The following is a 15177-nucleotide window of genomic DNA, read 5'->3' as shown; positions in this document are numbered from 1 at the left end:
TCAAAATAGATGATTGGACACTGTAATCTCTGTAAAAACAGGAAATTCCTGTCTGGACATTAGATTACCCAAGAGTCCTTTGCACAGCCGTGTGACTGTGGTTAGTGACTTGAAGATGACAAGTGCAGTTTCACAAGTGGAGCTCATTAGTGCTGTACAGGCCCATCCTGAACTGTGGGATGTGGCACATCCACTTCATGGAGACCACATACGTAAAGTGAAAGCCTGGGAGGACATCAGTGCTGCCATTACCCCTGGCTGGGAACAAATGCTGAAAGAAAGGAAATAAGTAAGTCTATTTTCCTTGAATGCATGATCTGTTTGTGTGTAATGTAAACGAAGATTGCATATTTAACCCTTTGTTTTCCATGTTATTTTAGGCAAAATTATGCAGCGCAGCTGGAAGTCCCTACGTGACCGTGTCAGGAGGGACCTCACGGACGAGGACAAGGCGGCACGTGGTGGAGCACCAGCGCCAACAAAGAAACCACACGTGTACCACAGCAATCTGCTATTCTTACGGCAAAATATGCAGAGCCATACCAGACCGTAAGTTTTTAGTTTTTTTCATATATTTGCCTATGTACATTGCTTTTCAGGCAGTATGTTCCATGGCTATTGTAACCACTTTCCAAACGCCACATGTACATATACGTCGGCAGAATGGCACGGCTGCACAAATGGGCGTACCTGTACGTCCCTTTTAAGATGCCACCTTGGCGGCGCGCTTTCCCATTGCGAGGTCCATGAGTCCGACCGCGGGTCCTGCGGACTCAATGTCCGCGAGCACACCGGCGATCATCTCAGGGAGAGGAAGAGGTCAATGCCAGTGTAATTTTTACAGTAATCATTGCAATTTTAATCGCACTGATCGCAAATGACAATTTTTCCAAAAATGTGTCCAAATTGTCCAATGTGTCTGCCGTATTGTCGCAGTCATGCAAAAAAATTGCTGATCTCCCCTATTACTAATAAAAAAATTTGTAAGAAAAATGCCATAAAACTCTCCCCTGTTTCATAGACGCTATAACTTTTGCCAAAAAAATATTTATTAACTGAAATCTGTATATACATATTGGCCTAAACCAAAAAGAAAATTTTATATTTATTTATTTTTTGTGGGATATTTATTACTTAAAAAAATTTTAATTCAAAATTTAAAACGGAAATTTACACTCTTTTTTTATAGCTCCGAAAAAAAACCCCAAAAAACCCAGAGGTGATCAAATACCACATAAAAAAAGGTCTGTTTGAGTGGAAAAAAAGGACATAAATTTTTTGGGGAGCCACGTTGCATGACCACCATTGTTAAAGCGACGCTGTGACAAATCGCAAAAAGTGCTCGGGTCTTTGGCCAGCTGAATGGTCCGGGCTAAAGTAGTTACGTTTATACAATTTGTATTGTCTGCAGGACAACTTCTAACATCAGACTCAGAGAGGTGGATGCAGAAGAGGCTGAGGTTCAGAGACCAAGCAGTCCTATGACCACCTCTGGATCTCCACGTCCAATCAGCGAGGGAGGTGTTGAGTGCACAGATGAGGTAACTGCTTCGGTCTGCCTGTCTATCTCATTGTCTGTCTGTCCATGTACATGTCAATGTAAACATTTTTGTTCTTTTGCAGGAATCGAGGGCTGTGGAATCACCGTCTCCTGCCAGTCAGCAAGGTGGAGAGCAGCGCGGTCGTGGCGGTGTTCGTGGCCGTGGGCGTGGACGTCAGGCGAGGGGCGGCTATAATCCGGATGCTGATGACAGGGTGCTAGCACTGCTGCAGGAAGTGCGGCAGGAGAGGCGCAGTATGGATGCCTTTTTAGACACCAACAACCCACGCGCCTGCTTCTGCCACAGCCTTTACCACATCCTGGAGGACATTGGGGGAGACCAAGAGAAGCTTTGTATGGATCGCATGTACGCTATTGCAATGCAATACCGACATGCAAAATTTAGTGGCGGGCCACCTCCATTCGATCCATATAATGTTTCTTATGATCCCCCTATGGCCCCTGGGACCTCAGCAGTGCTAGCACCCCCCTCTCACTATCAGCCCCCTCCTCAACGCCAACCACCACCTATGCCGTCCCAGACCTCATTCCATAACGTGCACTCCTATGGTGAATTTCAACCTTCCATCTCCCATTTTCAGCCCTCATACCCTGTACCCCGCTACCAGCAGGATTTTGGGAGTGATCGCCAGGCCCAACCATTACCCCGTCCCCAATCCCCACATCCCCAATGCAATCAAGCATCCACCACCACCTATCACCAGTTGTGATCCCAAAATAAATTCTTTTTTTTCTTGAAATACCAGTTGTGATCCCAATCCCTTATTAAATATGTTTTTTGATTGAAAATAAATGTGTTCAATTTGTCTTTTATATGATGCACAACAGCACTCCTTTGCACTCTGCTTGCCCTGAAGGCAGAGTGCAAAGGACTCTATCGTACTCCGTCTTCGGACAAGCGTAAGCTTGCTCTTTTTTGGGCTTAGCCTAGGCTTACCCCGAAGGCAGAGTCAAATTGACTTGTTGAACAATCGTTGATAAATGGACCTAAAAATAACAAACTTCAATTTTGAAATGCTTTATTTAAAAAAAAAACAAGAAAGCAAAGGTAGATGTATTGCAAATATTTTTTAGATATAATCATTCTGCCATGATACCTCTCCATCAGGGGATTCAAAAAATTCTGCAAATTGGTTTCGAATTCTCATGACACGTGCAGTTGAACGCAAGTCCATAAATTGAACCCTCTGAAGTTGGTTAATGGGCTCCTGTTCAACATTATTTCTGTCACTGTCCCGCAGAAAATTGTGCAGAACGCAGCATGCCAGGACGACTTTAATGGCGTTGTCAACATCCAATTGCATACTTATCAGCAAAACTCGCCATTTGGCCGTGCACACCCCGAATGCACATTCAACAACATGGCGTGCACGGCTGAGCCGATAATTGTAGATTTTTTGTTGTCGGCTGAGACCATTGCCACTGTATGGCCTCATAAGATTTTCAGCCAGTCCAAAGGCCTCATCTGCCACCAGGACTAATGGCAAGCTGGGTTCTTCAGTGCAGGGTAGAGGCCTGCTTTCAGGAATATTGAGTCGTCCCTCATGTAGACGACGTCCGAAGGCCGACTCGCAGAATATGCGGGCGTCACCTTGGCTTCCATATGCTCCCACATCAACAAAAATAAATTTAAGGTGTGCATCGGACAATGCCAGGAGGACCACCGAAAAATATTTTTTATAATTAAAATATGACGATCCAGAGTGGGGAGGCTTCTTCACCCTGATGTGTTTCCCATCAAGAGCTCCTATACAATTTGGGAACTGAGTTTTTTCCCAAAAAGTGTCCACAACTGATTCCCAGATGTCTTCTGTTGGCTCTGGCATTACAATGTTATGCAATTCCTCCCATATTGCCACACATGTTTCCTTTATTATTTTTGAGACCGTTGAGAGGCCAAGGAGGAAGTAATGATGCAAGGAAGCATAACTTTGTCTCGTGGCAAGGAACCTAAGATAACATAATAAATTTAGTTATTGAAAGAGAAAAGCATAAACATAAGTCCTAACCCTACCCTTAAACCTAACCCTATCTCCTAACCCTAACCCCTAACCCTATCTCCTAACCCCTAACCCCTAACCCTATCTCCTAACCCTAACCCCTAACCCCTAACCCTATCTCCTAACCCCTAACCCTATCTCCTAACCCTATCTCCTAACCCTAACTCCTAACCCTAACCCCTAACCCTAACTCCTAACCCTAACCCCTAACCCTATCTCCTAACCCCTAACCCTAATCCCTAACCCTAACCCCTAACCCTAACCCCTAACCAGGCCGGATTTACTCCCTTTGCCGCCCCAAGGCCGGGTCCTTCAATGGCGCTCCCCCCCCCCCGCACAAACACACACACACACCATTCTCGTCCCTTATCGATGACTGCTACAATAGATCAATTAAAAACATATCTCCACACACGAGAACACTGAAAATAACTGGCTTTTAATTAAAGATTATAGCAGTAAGAAACCCCCTACAATTTTACAATTTTTTTAGTTCTAACTTTTCTTTTAGCAAACTCATCAATAATATCTTCGTAGGACAAAGTATTTAAGAGTTCTGACTCAGTGGCAAGTAAAGCTAAACTGTTCAGTCTTTCTTGACCCAAAGATGATCTTAAATAGTTCTTTACTCATTTCAGACATGAAAAAGATCGTTCTGCTGAACAGTTAGTAACCAGAGTGCAAAGATAAATACGCATTGCTACTGTATATCAATATTAGGCTAAATAACCTGCAATTTTTCTGCTTTGAATGTTTTGTAGAGCTCTGAAATTGAAGCTTCACCTTTATCAATATTTTTCAAGTAAGAACAAAGGTGCAGACATTCATCAGGAAGTGATGTTTCCAAATCATCAGAATAGCTGTTACATAGGTTGGAAGCCTGAGATTGTATATCACTGGTTGCTAGTGTAGTAAGCTTTTCAAGAAAATGAAACTTGTTGTAGACTTGTTCATAAGCCTCAGATCTTCTTTGCAGCTCACTGTTTAATTTGTCAAGAATTGCAAAGAACGTGTTTACCCTGAAATGGTCTATAGCATTTAACTGTACGTCTCCTTCTTGACTTACATCAAATGGAAAAAATTTTTTTCTAGCTCTAGCGCAGGCGGTTTTGAAATGGTCAAGGCCAGAGAGTTCTTTGGCTTCTGATTCAAACCTTTCAAACTCATTTCTATAGCTTTGCATGAGGTGGAGAAGTGCCCCATAGAGCTTCACAACTGCTGAAATGTCTATATCAGCACTCTGCAATCGTTTGTTTGTTGCATTAAAAGGTTCCAGAATGCTGTTCCAAAATACTGTCATGAAGGCGGTCTCCAGACAATTCAGACTTCTTAGAAGTGCTGCAGCCTCACTTCTTGTCACTGGGCTTTGAGAGTCATCATCCTCTATTGCTTCCAGGGCTTCAATCATTTCTGTCCATGATTTCCTCAGAGTACGACATGCATCACTGCGTGCTGACCATCTTGTGACAGACAGATTTTTAACTGTGGACTTGGCATTTAAATGGGAAGTTAAGACTTCTCACCTACTGGTAGAGCCAGAAAAAAAAATTATACAGCTGTTGGATGACTCCAAAGAATGATACTGCTTCTACGCAGCTTTCTGCAGCACATGTTCCTACAAGGTTCAGGGAATGTGCAGAGCATGGTATATATGTAGCTAGTGGATTTAGTTCTTTAAAACGAACCTGAAGTCCAGAATATGGGCCAGCCATATTGCTAGCATTATTGTATGACTGACCTCTGCAATTCTGAAGGTCAAGTTGGTGAAATTCTAGTGTATCACTTACAGCTTTAAATAAACTTTGAGCTTTGTGGCCAATATGTGGTATGAACTTTATAAATCGTTCCACTGGCACACCCTCGTCATTCACATATCATATAATGAAGGCTAGCTGATCCACGTGAGAAACATCTGGGGTTGAATCCACGCTTATCGAGTAATATTTAGCATCCTTCACCTCGACAATTATTGCATCTAACAGTCTGACTGCCAATATTTCAATGAACTCATAGCAAACAGTTTTGGACAGATAAGATGCTGTGCCAGAGCCAGCATTGCCATAGCGCTTAATGTGCTCGTCCATGAAGGGATCAAACTCAGTAATGAGTTCAAGTAACATTAGATAGTTACCATTTGTATGAGAGCCAAAACTTTCATCTGTGCCTCTAAATGCCAATCCATGAGAAGATAAAGCCTTCACAACCGCAACAACACGCCTGAGGACATTTCTCCAGTACTCTCTTTCTTTGTTTTGTTGCAAAATTAGCATGTTATCCATTTTGCCACATGCAGCGTTCCTGTTTTTTAATTTCATAAAACATGTTTTATGTTGCTCAGAGTCTTCGTGTTCTCTTAGGCGAACAGAAGCATTCTTCCAATCACTAAATCCTTCTTGAGCCAGCTGACATTTAGCAGATGAACAACAAAAAACATGACAAGGGGCACAAAAAACAGCTTTTGCTTTCTCAGAGTATACCAGCCAGGTTCTCTCATACAGTTCTCCATTCTGCAGTTTGCGTTTAAACAAGAAATTGGAGAATGACCGGGTCCGATCAGAATATTTGCGAGCCGATAAGGAAAAGTCTGTATTTTTATTTTGAGTTATGCCATTTATAGCCAAATAGTCCTTCAGCTTTTCACTATTCCTATCCCAATCCACAGGATCAGGAGAAAATACCAAATCAATATTGGCTTCTTCATTAGAATAAATTATTTCAGAAGTTGCAACAGGCTCAGTGGTATTGTCTTCTATGTACTGCTGCCCTTCTGCCACCTGTTCAGTCTCCACAGGTACAGAACCTCCAGCAGTGCCTCTGTTAGAGAAAAAACTTTGTATTTTTGGCATGTGCTTGAGCTCTTCTTTTATACGTTCAGCTCTTTCCTTTGCATTTTGGCAGTAGCCATGACCACTCAATTTTTGTCTTTTCTCTGACATATTAGAGTTTTTTCTAAATCAAGAAAATAGTCTTTTGTTAATGACACCTAATCTTTCACTTACTCTGGCATTTAAAAATGTTCACACTATTTAAATAACAGCCTCTAAGTTTCTAACATACAATATACAAAGGGGGCAGATCCTTGGCTAGTGAAGGGACATGTGAAGGGATCAATACAGTTGGGCTTTTTTTTTTCACCTTGATGCATCCAATGCATTAAGGTGAAAAAACTAGGGATGCACCGAATGGGTTTTTTGGTACCGAAACCGATACCGAAAATGAAAAATACAAGATGCCGAAAACTGAAACCGATACCGAAACAGCACCAATACCGAAAGTGACTGTTTTTAAAAATATTTTTACACAGGAGATGGTCAGAGACTGGGGACATGGTACAGGAGATGGTCAGAGACTGGGGACATGGTACAGGAGATGGTCAGAGACTGGGGACATGGTACAAGAGATGGTCAGAGACTGGGGACATGGTACAGGAGATGGTCAGAGACTGGAGACATGGTACAGGAGATGGTCAGAGACTGGGGACATGGTACAGGAGATGGTCAGAGACTGGAGACATGGTACAGGAGATGGTCAGAGACTGTGGACATGGTACAGGAGATGGTGAGAGACTGGGGACATGGTACAAGAGATGGTCAGAGACTGGGGACATGGTACAGGAGATGGTCAGAGACTGCAGACACATTACAGGAGATGATCAGAGACTGCAGACACATTACAGGAGATGATCAGAGACTATCCATTGTACACTCATACATATATGGCTGTGTGTGTAAAAGTGCCAGGTAATCAGCAGTATACAGTATAACTTCACAGGAAAATGAAGATGCTTTCACTAACCTACTAGATTCCAGGTTGTTGCCCCTACCATGTGTATGTATGAATGTCAGTTAGGGACTTTAGATTGTAAGCTCTTTGAGGACAGGGTCTGATGTGAATGTACAATGCAGGGCTAAAAGTCCTGAGCCACTAGCCAGGCCTTAAGAGTTACTCACCACCACTTGGCCCACCCAAACCCTGCCCTGCCCCGCCCCTCCCCTAAACACACCTCACACCTAAACATATCTCATGAAATTACACTATTAAATGTTTTATGCAGAATTAAGTTCCAAAATAAATATCAACAACATCTTCAACAATATCAACATAAAGCATATCAGTATATCAGCATATATATGTATATAAAGCATATCAGTATATCATATATCCATCAGTGCAGCCTCATCAGTGCCCATCAGTGCCACCTATCAGTGCTCATTAGTTCAGCCTATCAGTGCAGCCTACCAGTGCCCATCAGCCTACCAGTGCCGCCTATCAGTGCCGCCTATTAGTGCCCATCAGTGCTGCTTATCAGTGCAGCCTATCAGTGCAGCCTACCAGTGCCCATCAGTGCAGCCTACCAGTGCCCATCAGTGCAGCCTACCAGTGTCGCCTATCAGTGCCGCATATCAGTGCTCATCAGTGCCACCTATCAGTGCTCATTAGTTCAGCCTATCAGTGCAGCCTACCAGTGCCCATCAGTGCAGCCTACCAGTGCCGCCTATCAGTGCTCATCAGTGCAAACTACCAGTGCCGCCTATTAGTGCCCATCAGTGCTGCCTATCAGTGCAGCCTACCAGTGCCCATCAGTGCAGCCTACCAGTGCCCATCAGTGCAGCCTACCAGTGTCGCCTATCAGTGCCGCCTATTAGTGCCCATCAGTGCTGCCTATCAGTGCCGCCTATCAGTGCTCATTAGTGCAGCCTATCAGTGCAGCTTACCAGTGCCCATCAGTGCAGCCTACCAGTATCGCCTATCAGTGCTCATTAGTGCAGCCCATCAGTGCCGCCTACCAGTGCCCATCAGTGCAGCCTACCAGTGCTCATCAGTGCCGCCTATCAGTGCCCATCAGTGCCGCCTATCAGTGCCCATCAGTGCTGCCTATCAGTGCCCATCAGTGCCGCCTATCAGTGCCCATCAGTGCCGCCTATCAGTGCCCATCAGTGCAGCCTACCAGTGCCGCCTATTAGTGCCCATCAGTGCCACCTATCAGTGCTCATTAGTTCAGCCTATCAGTGCAGCCTACCAGTGCCCATCAGTGCAGCCTACCAGTGCCGCCTATCAGTGCTCATCAGTGCAGCCTACCAGTGCCGCCTATTAGTGCCCATCAGTGCCGCCTATCAGTGCAGCCTACCAGTGCCCATCAGTGCAGCCTACCAGTGTCGCCTATCAGTGCCACGTATCAGTGCCCATCAGTGCAGCCTACCAGTGCCCATCAGTGCAGCTCACCAGTGCCGCCTATCAGTGCCCATCAGTGCCGCCTATCATAAATCTATGGGACTCTACAGGAATCTATGCAAATTTATTAGACAGTCCACCACATTCAGTGAAAAATCATGTACTGCAAAGTGCTCCATGCATGATGGAACCTATGCAAACTTATTAAACAGTCCACATTCAGTGAAAGTTCATGTACTGCAAAGTTTGCAGTACATGAACTTTCACTGAATGTGGACAGTTTAATGGGTTTGAGCATGCATGGATCACTTTATTGCAATATGCTCTGAAAAATTGCATTTAATCTAAGATGAGCAGTGAGCACTGCCACTTACAAAAATAAACTCAACTTACCTGCTGTCCTGGCTACCACTTGCGGGGGTTCCCATCATCCTCCTCTTTTGTTTCCTCCTACAGTGACAGAGAGAGACCCCGAGACCCCGCCCCCCGGGACAAGGAGAACATGGATAGGGATGTGTCACGCAGAGGAGGGTAGGCGGAGCATTAGGCTCCGCCTCAGTCAGTGGAACGACATACACCCGGTCTGGCCAGTCACCGCCGGTCATTTAATGGGGGCATCATTTGCTCCCTCCCCCTGGCCAAGTCCGCCCCTACTAGCAAGTCAGTGCACGCTATTGTATCTACAGGCCACAGCGCCGCAGCGCCGGGGGCTATGTTTGTGCAGGGAAGCAGCCGTGGGAGTCGGGACTCGTGGGGACAGATCGGGGGGGGTTTCATGCGGCGGGGGGGGCGGCTTTGGCGCCGCCCCTGCTCTACTGCCGCCCCGAGGCCTGGCCTCGGTGGCCTTGTCAGAAATCCGGCCCTGCCCCTAACCCTAACCCTATCTCCTAACTCTATCTCCAAACCCTAACCCCTAACCCTAACCCCTAACATAACCCTATCTCCTAACCCTATCTCCTAACCCTAACCCCTAACCCTAACCCCTAACATAACCCTATCTCCTAACCCTATCACCTAACCCTAACCCCTAACCCTAACCCCTAACATAACCCTATCTCCTAACCCCTAACCCTAACCCCTATCTCCTAACCCTATCTCCTAACCCTATCTCCTAACCCTAACCCCTAACCCTATCTCCTAACCCTAACCCCTAACCCTAACCCCTAACCCTATCTCCTAACCCTAACTCCTAACCCTAACCCCTAACCCTAACCCTATCTCCTAACCCTAACCCTAACCCCTAATCCTATCTCCTAACCCTAACTCCTAACCCTAACCCCTAACCCTAACCCTATCTCCTAACCCTAACCCCTAACCCTAACCCTATCTCCTAACCCTAATCCCTAACTCCTAACCCTACCCCTAACCCTATCTCCTAACCCTAACCCCTAACCATAACCCTATCTCCTAACCCTAACCCTAACCATAACCCTATCTCCTAACCCTGACCCTATTCCCATATGTGTATTCACTTACCTGAGTGTCACTAGCATCCGTTCCTCCGGTGACACAGAGCTACGCATCACAGTGTCCATCCTTGTGAGCCTTGGCCTGAGCCTCTCCAACAGGTCATCAAAGAGCGGCACTGACATCCTTGTAAAGTTAAAGAACTTTGTCGGATATGAGCGCAGTTGGGAATAAATATTGCCAAAGTACCCCGTAGAAAACCGATTGGATACCATTGGATGCACCCAAAATTGACGTCTGCTGCTTCTCTCCTCCTCCTGTCTCATTCTCCGCTGCCCTGCAAAACAATCAGAAGGATTGCCTCATCGATCTTCTGCATGACAGGATCCATATTTCTCAGAAAAATACAGAAAACTTAACAGACTTTGAAACACTCTCTCCTCTCTCTCTCTCTCCTACCAAAATGGCACCGACACATGCTCATTAACATATTTTCTTTGGTTTCTGTGGCATTGTGGGAAATTTGGGAGTGTATATAGCTGAGAGATGTGTTTTTCATTAAAAAACGCTTCTTAGCGCTAACGCGGAAAAACGTGCAAAAACGCGCAAAAACATGCAAAAACGCTAATGCAAAACGCGGTAAAAATCTCATTTTTAACGCCGGTTTTTCCAGGCGTCGAACCTAGCTTTACAGCTCGTTTTTTAAAACGTCCATGTGCATGAGGACTTATATAATATATAAATAACCTGATGTGAAAAAGATAAAAATAGATATATCCTAGTGGAGCTGCAATAAATAAAAGTCCACTTTCAATGACATACACAACAATGATAAAAAAAGTCCAATAATTATTGTGGTGGATGGAGGGTGATAAGGTTCTGTGGGTACTAAAACACGTGCAGATGATTTTTCCCACTAATCATGCTGTGGCTCCTTTAACAGTTTGGTCTCCCAGAACTCTTACCTCAATGTTGACTATAACATACAGTCACCACTAGGGGGGTCCCTTGCTTTCCCTGGATCGCGATTATGGTAACTCTAGATGATATGTTGTAGCAGTATTCCTTCTCCGAGCCACAGCATGATTACTGGGAAAAATACTAGGATATATCTATTTTTATCTTTTTCACATCAGGTTATTTATATATTATATTTAATACTTTATTAAGAACACTGTGAGTTAACACAGGAATAATATTTATTTATTGTTTATATATAATTATTGTATTATCCTAGATAGATATTTAACACATCACCCATTTCAACCCTATTTTCAATGAATTATTATAAATACTCTCCTAAAGCACATAGGGTAATGTATTGCACATTATTCACTAATATTTGCGCGAAATCACTTTATTAATTTAAATTTACATGTGGACCCCCTGCAGCTGACCACATGATCCAGAAACATGGAAAAATTATCTTCCACGTGATGGTGAAGGATAACAATGACCTTATGGGTTGGAAAATTGCCCCTGTGTCAAAACAAAAGCCACAAATTGATGGAAAAGGGCTATATCCACCAGCTGAAATGGCAGAAGCTGTAAAGTTAAGTCAGCAATTTTACCAAGCTGGTATTGAGATGATGGGTATGAGGTGAGGTAGAGGTGTACTTTTCCTTTTGTTCTAATAGCTGGGACATAGAAACCTGCCTGCTCAAAGCTGGAGATGGCAGGGCATTGATCGCTGAATCTGAGCATGGTTGTAGCCTACACTTGCCCCCACCCTTCATGTACTGATACTGAGCTACCCCCCCCAAGAAGTGCTGTAAGAAAAACCTCTGACACTCCTTGAACTACTTCCATCCCTATCATTTGAGGTTGATGATAGTTAATCCTGTATAGGGGGAGGGGTGGAAATGGAGGAGCTTGAAGTAGCAGAAGAGTAGAGTGGTTCTTTTACTCTCTATCACTAGTCTTTGTAAATTGCAATCAGAACAAAATTTGGATACTTTACTCATCTCTCTTATCCTAGTAGAGATTGTGGTTTCCTCAGATCAGTCAAAGCTCTTCACGTTAATGATTGTCAGGAAGGTGGGAGGATTATCAGGGTGGTATAACAATGAGTTCTAGGGGAAGGAAATTAGATGGAAAGGAGGTGGAACTGACACAGAAGTCGGTATTATTGGTATAAGAATATTTTATTGATAATACAGAAGAAAAAAATGATACATATGTTTATCAATAATAAAGATATACTGTATATTATAAGGTGGTTGTCAGATAAAAAGAAACACAAGCTGCATTTAAAAAATAATATATTGTATATAGAAAGTAAAAAAGCAACTGTTGAATAATACGACTAAGCACAAATAAAAGCAGAAAACATTCAGATACAGCCACCAATGGTCACCAATCCTTCAAGTCACTTGTCAACTTTGAGCCAGAGACTTAAGCTGGTCCTAGATGGCTCAAATTTCAACCAATGCCTGCTGAATCAGCTGAAATTGGAGAAGTTGGTGGCCCTGAAAGTTTCACCAGTTTGAGTTTCTTTACATACTGTGTGCTTTGTTCTCATACAATTTCCAGGCTGACAATCTGGGGAGATGTTTCAATTCCTGTCTTTATAGTAAGTTGGTTCCATTTCTATCTCCATCTGATCCCTTCTCCTTGTCTTCCTCTCACTCCGATTCTTCTCATTCTTCATCTTCCTCAGTTCATTGACTATAAAGATGAGGAGAACAGTGTAGAGGACAAAGACTGCAATGGGTGACAGGAGGTGACTCCAATCTGACCACAACCCAGACCGACTTTCTCCTAAATGGAGATAATGGGGTACAATGAGAGAGTTGTACAGAATAGTAAATATTATATATGAAATCCAGTCAGATCTTCAGTACAGCAGTGTCAGTATAACAGGACAGAACAAAATATTATAGGGCTGCACCATCTTTAATGCATCTTTTAGGGTGTGCCCCCCAAATCTTTGTTAGGATAACAGGACAGTCACACTGGTAACAGGGCAGAGATTCTGGTTGTCTTAATAAGGACATAGCCGGCCATTTAATAACTCATCCAGTAAACATGGAGGATAGAAGAAGGTCAGATTATCATCACACAATGACAGCGGGCCGAGTGAGGACATGACTATGCGAGAGAGTCGCCAGCCATTGTTTTATGTTTAACCAGTTGGCTCCGAGCGGCCGCATATTTGCATGCAATAGCGCCAGCAGTGCTGTGCTGAAAGTGCGTACTGCATGCGCTCCCATTACAGTAACTGGCGGTCACGGAAAATTCCCAATGGCTCCTTGCAAACGGGACTCTTTGGATCATGTGGCCGCCGTGATAGCCAATCACAGTGGTCACATGGCCAAAAGCCCGCCCCGCCTACCAGAATAGGAAACTCCTTAAAGGGCCGGCGGTAGCCGGCACCAAGGGGTTAAACCTTATAAGCCATAGCAGGGTCCCACATACGGCATGGTGAGTTATGTTTTAGTAGATTTGCTGATATCATGGTATGTTCTTTCCTTTAGTTTTCTATGTAAGGTGTTTTTGACTATATGGCTGTGTGTTAATTGTATAGAATTATTTTTAGATAAGTGATATGTTTTTGTTCTAGGTTCTCAGTGGCAGTCTGTCCAGCTGTGTTTTCATATTACTTTTGGATTACACAATTTTGTAGATACCGGAGACTCCAGAGTGAAAAGCATAATTGGTGGCCCCTTTATTTTCAGTTATGTGAGCTAAAGATGAATAGAATCCCCAGCCATGAAAAACACGGGAAGCGGGGATAGTTAAAAAAAAATTCTCACCATGGGAGGGTGCCTTGTCAGCAGGGACAACCCTAGCAAAGCACCTTGTCAACATGTTAATGAGGACAACAGTTTCTTTCCTGGCTTAGTGGTTGTGGGGGTCTGCAGTAGGGATGGGCTATCTGTTCGAGTCAAACATTGGCTTTTCATCCGTTCGCCGTACAGCGAACAATTTGGGGTGTTCGCAGCAAATTCGAAAAGCCGCGGAACACCCTTTAAAAGTCTATGGGAGAAATCAAAAGTGCTAATTTTAAAGGCTTATATGCAAGTTATTGTCATAAAAAGGGTTTGGGGACCTGGGTCCTGCCCCAGGGGACATGGATCAATGCAAAAAAAAGTTTTTAAAAAAAAACGGCCGTTTTTTCGGGAGCAGTGATTTTAATAATGCTTAAAGTGAAACAATAAAAGTGAAATATTCCTTTAAATTTCGTACCTGGGGGGTGTCTATAGTACTCCTGTAAAGGGGCGCATGTTTCCCATGTTTATAACAGTCTGAGAGCAAAATGACATTTCTAAAGGAAAAGAAAGTCATTTAAAAGTGCTAGCGCTAGTTCCAGCTATTAGTGAATTGTCGGTCCCACAATACACATAAAAGTCATTGAAAGTCATTGAAAAATTTTAAAAAATGCGTGGGGGTCCCCCAAAATTCCATTACCAGGCCCTTCAGGTCTGGTATAGATATTAAGGGGAACTCCACGCCAAAATTTAAAAAGCCTGGTGGGATCTGTGTGTCCCCTTTGTTAAAGGGGGCTTCCAGATTCTGATAAGCCCCCCGCACGCATACGCCCACAACCACCGGGCAAGGGTTGTGGGGATGAAGCCCTTGTCCCCATGTTGAGGGCATGTGGCCTGGTACGGTTCAGGAGGGGGGGCTCTCTCTCATCCCCCCTTTTTTTTCTGCGGCCTGCCAGGTTGCGTGCTCGGATAAGGGTCTGGTGAAGGTTTTTGGGGGAACCCCACGACATTTTTTTTTAAATTTTGGCGTGGAGTTCCCCTTAAAATCCATACCAGACCTGGAGGGCCTGGTAATGGAATTTTGGGGATCCCTACGCATTTTTTTTTTTTCAATGACTTTCAATGATTTTTTTGAACTTTTGACTTTTCATGTTCGTGTCCCATAGACTTTAACGGTGTTCGCGTGTTCGAACAAATTTTTTGCCTGTTCGCATGTTCTGAATGCGAACCGAACAGGGGGGTGTTCGGCCCATCCCTAGTCTGCAGGCAGGAGGCTTATTCACATTTAGAAGCCCCCAATAAAATTGAGGGGGCACCCAGATATCAC

General features: G+C 44.0%; 1 protein-coding gene across 1 annotated transcript; it reads left to right on the top strand.

The window, feature by feature from the left end:
• The first annotated feature begins 115 nt into the window (after positions 1 to 115).
• On the top strand, positions 116 to 2301 carry LOC141127820 (uncharacterized). Its single transcript, XM_073614628.1, has 4 exons — positions 116 to 212; positions 381 to 549; positions 1412 to 1541; positions 1624 to 2301. Exons 1-4 carry the CDS (start codon positions 116 to 118, stop codon positions 2269 to 2271), a joined length of 1044 nt encoding a protein of 347 aa, XP_073470729.1. The 3' UTR covers positions 2272 to 2301.
• The last annotated feature ends 12876 nt before the right edge of the window (positions 2302 to 15177 follow it).

The sequence above is a fragment of the Aquarana catesbeiana genome, linkage group LG02 (genome assembly GCF_042186555.1).
Source record: "Aquarana catesbeiana isolate 2022-GZ linkage group LG02, ASM4218655v1, whole genome shotgun sequence".
NCBI lineage: Eukaryota > Metazoa > Chordata > Amphibia > Anura > Ranidae > Aquarana > Aquarana catesbeiana.
This window is presented reverse-complemented; position numbering and strand designations above follow the sequence as displayed.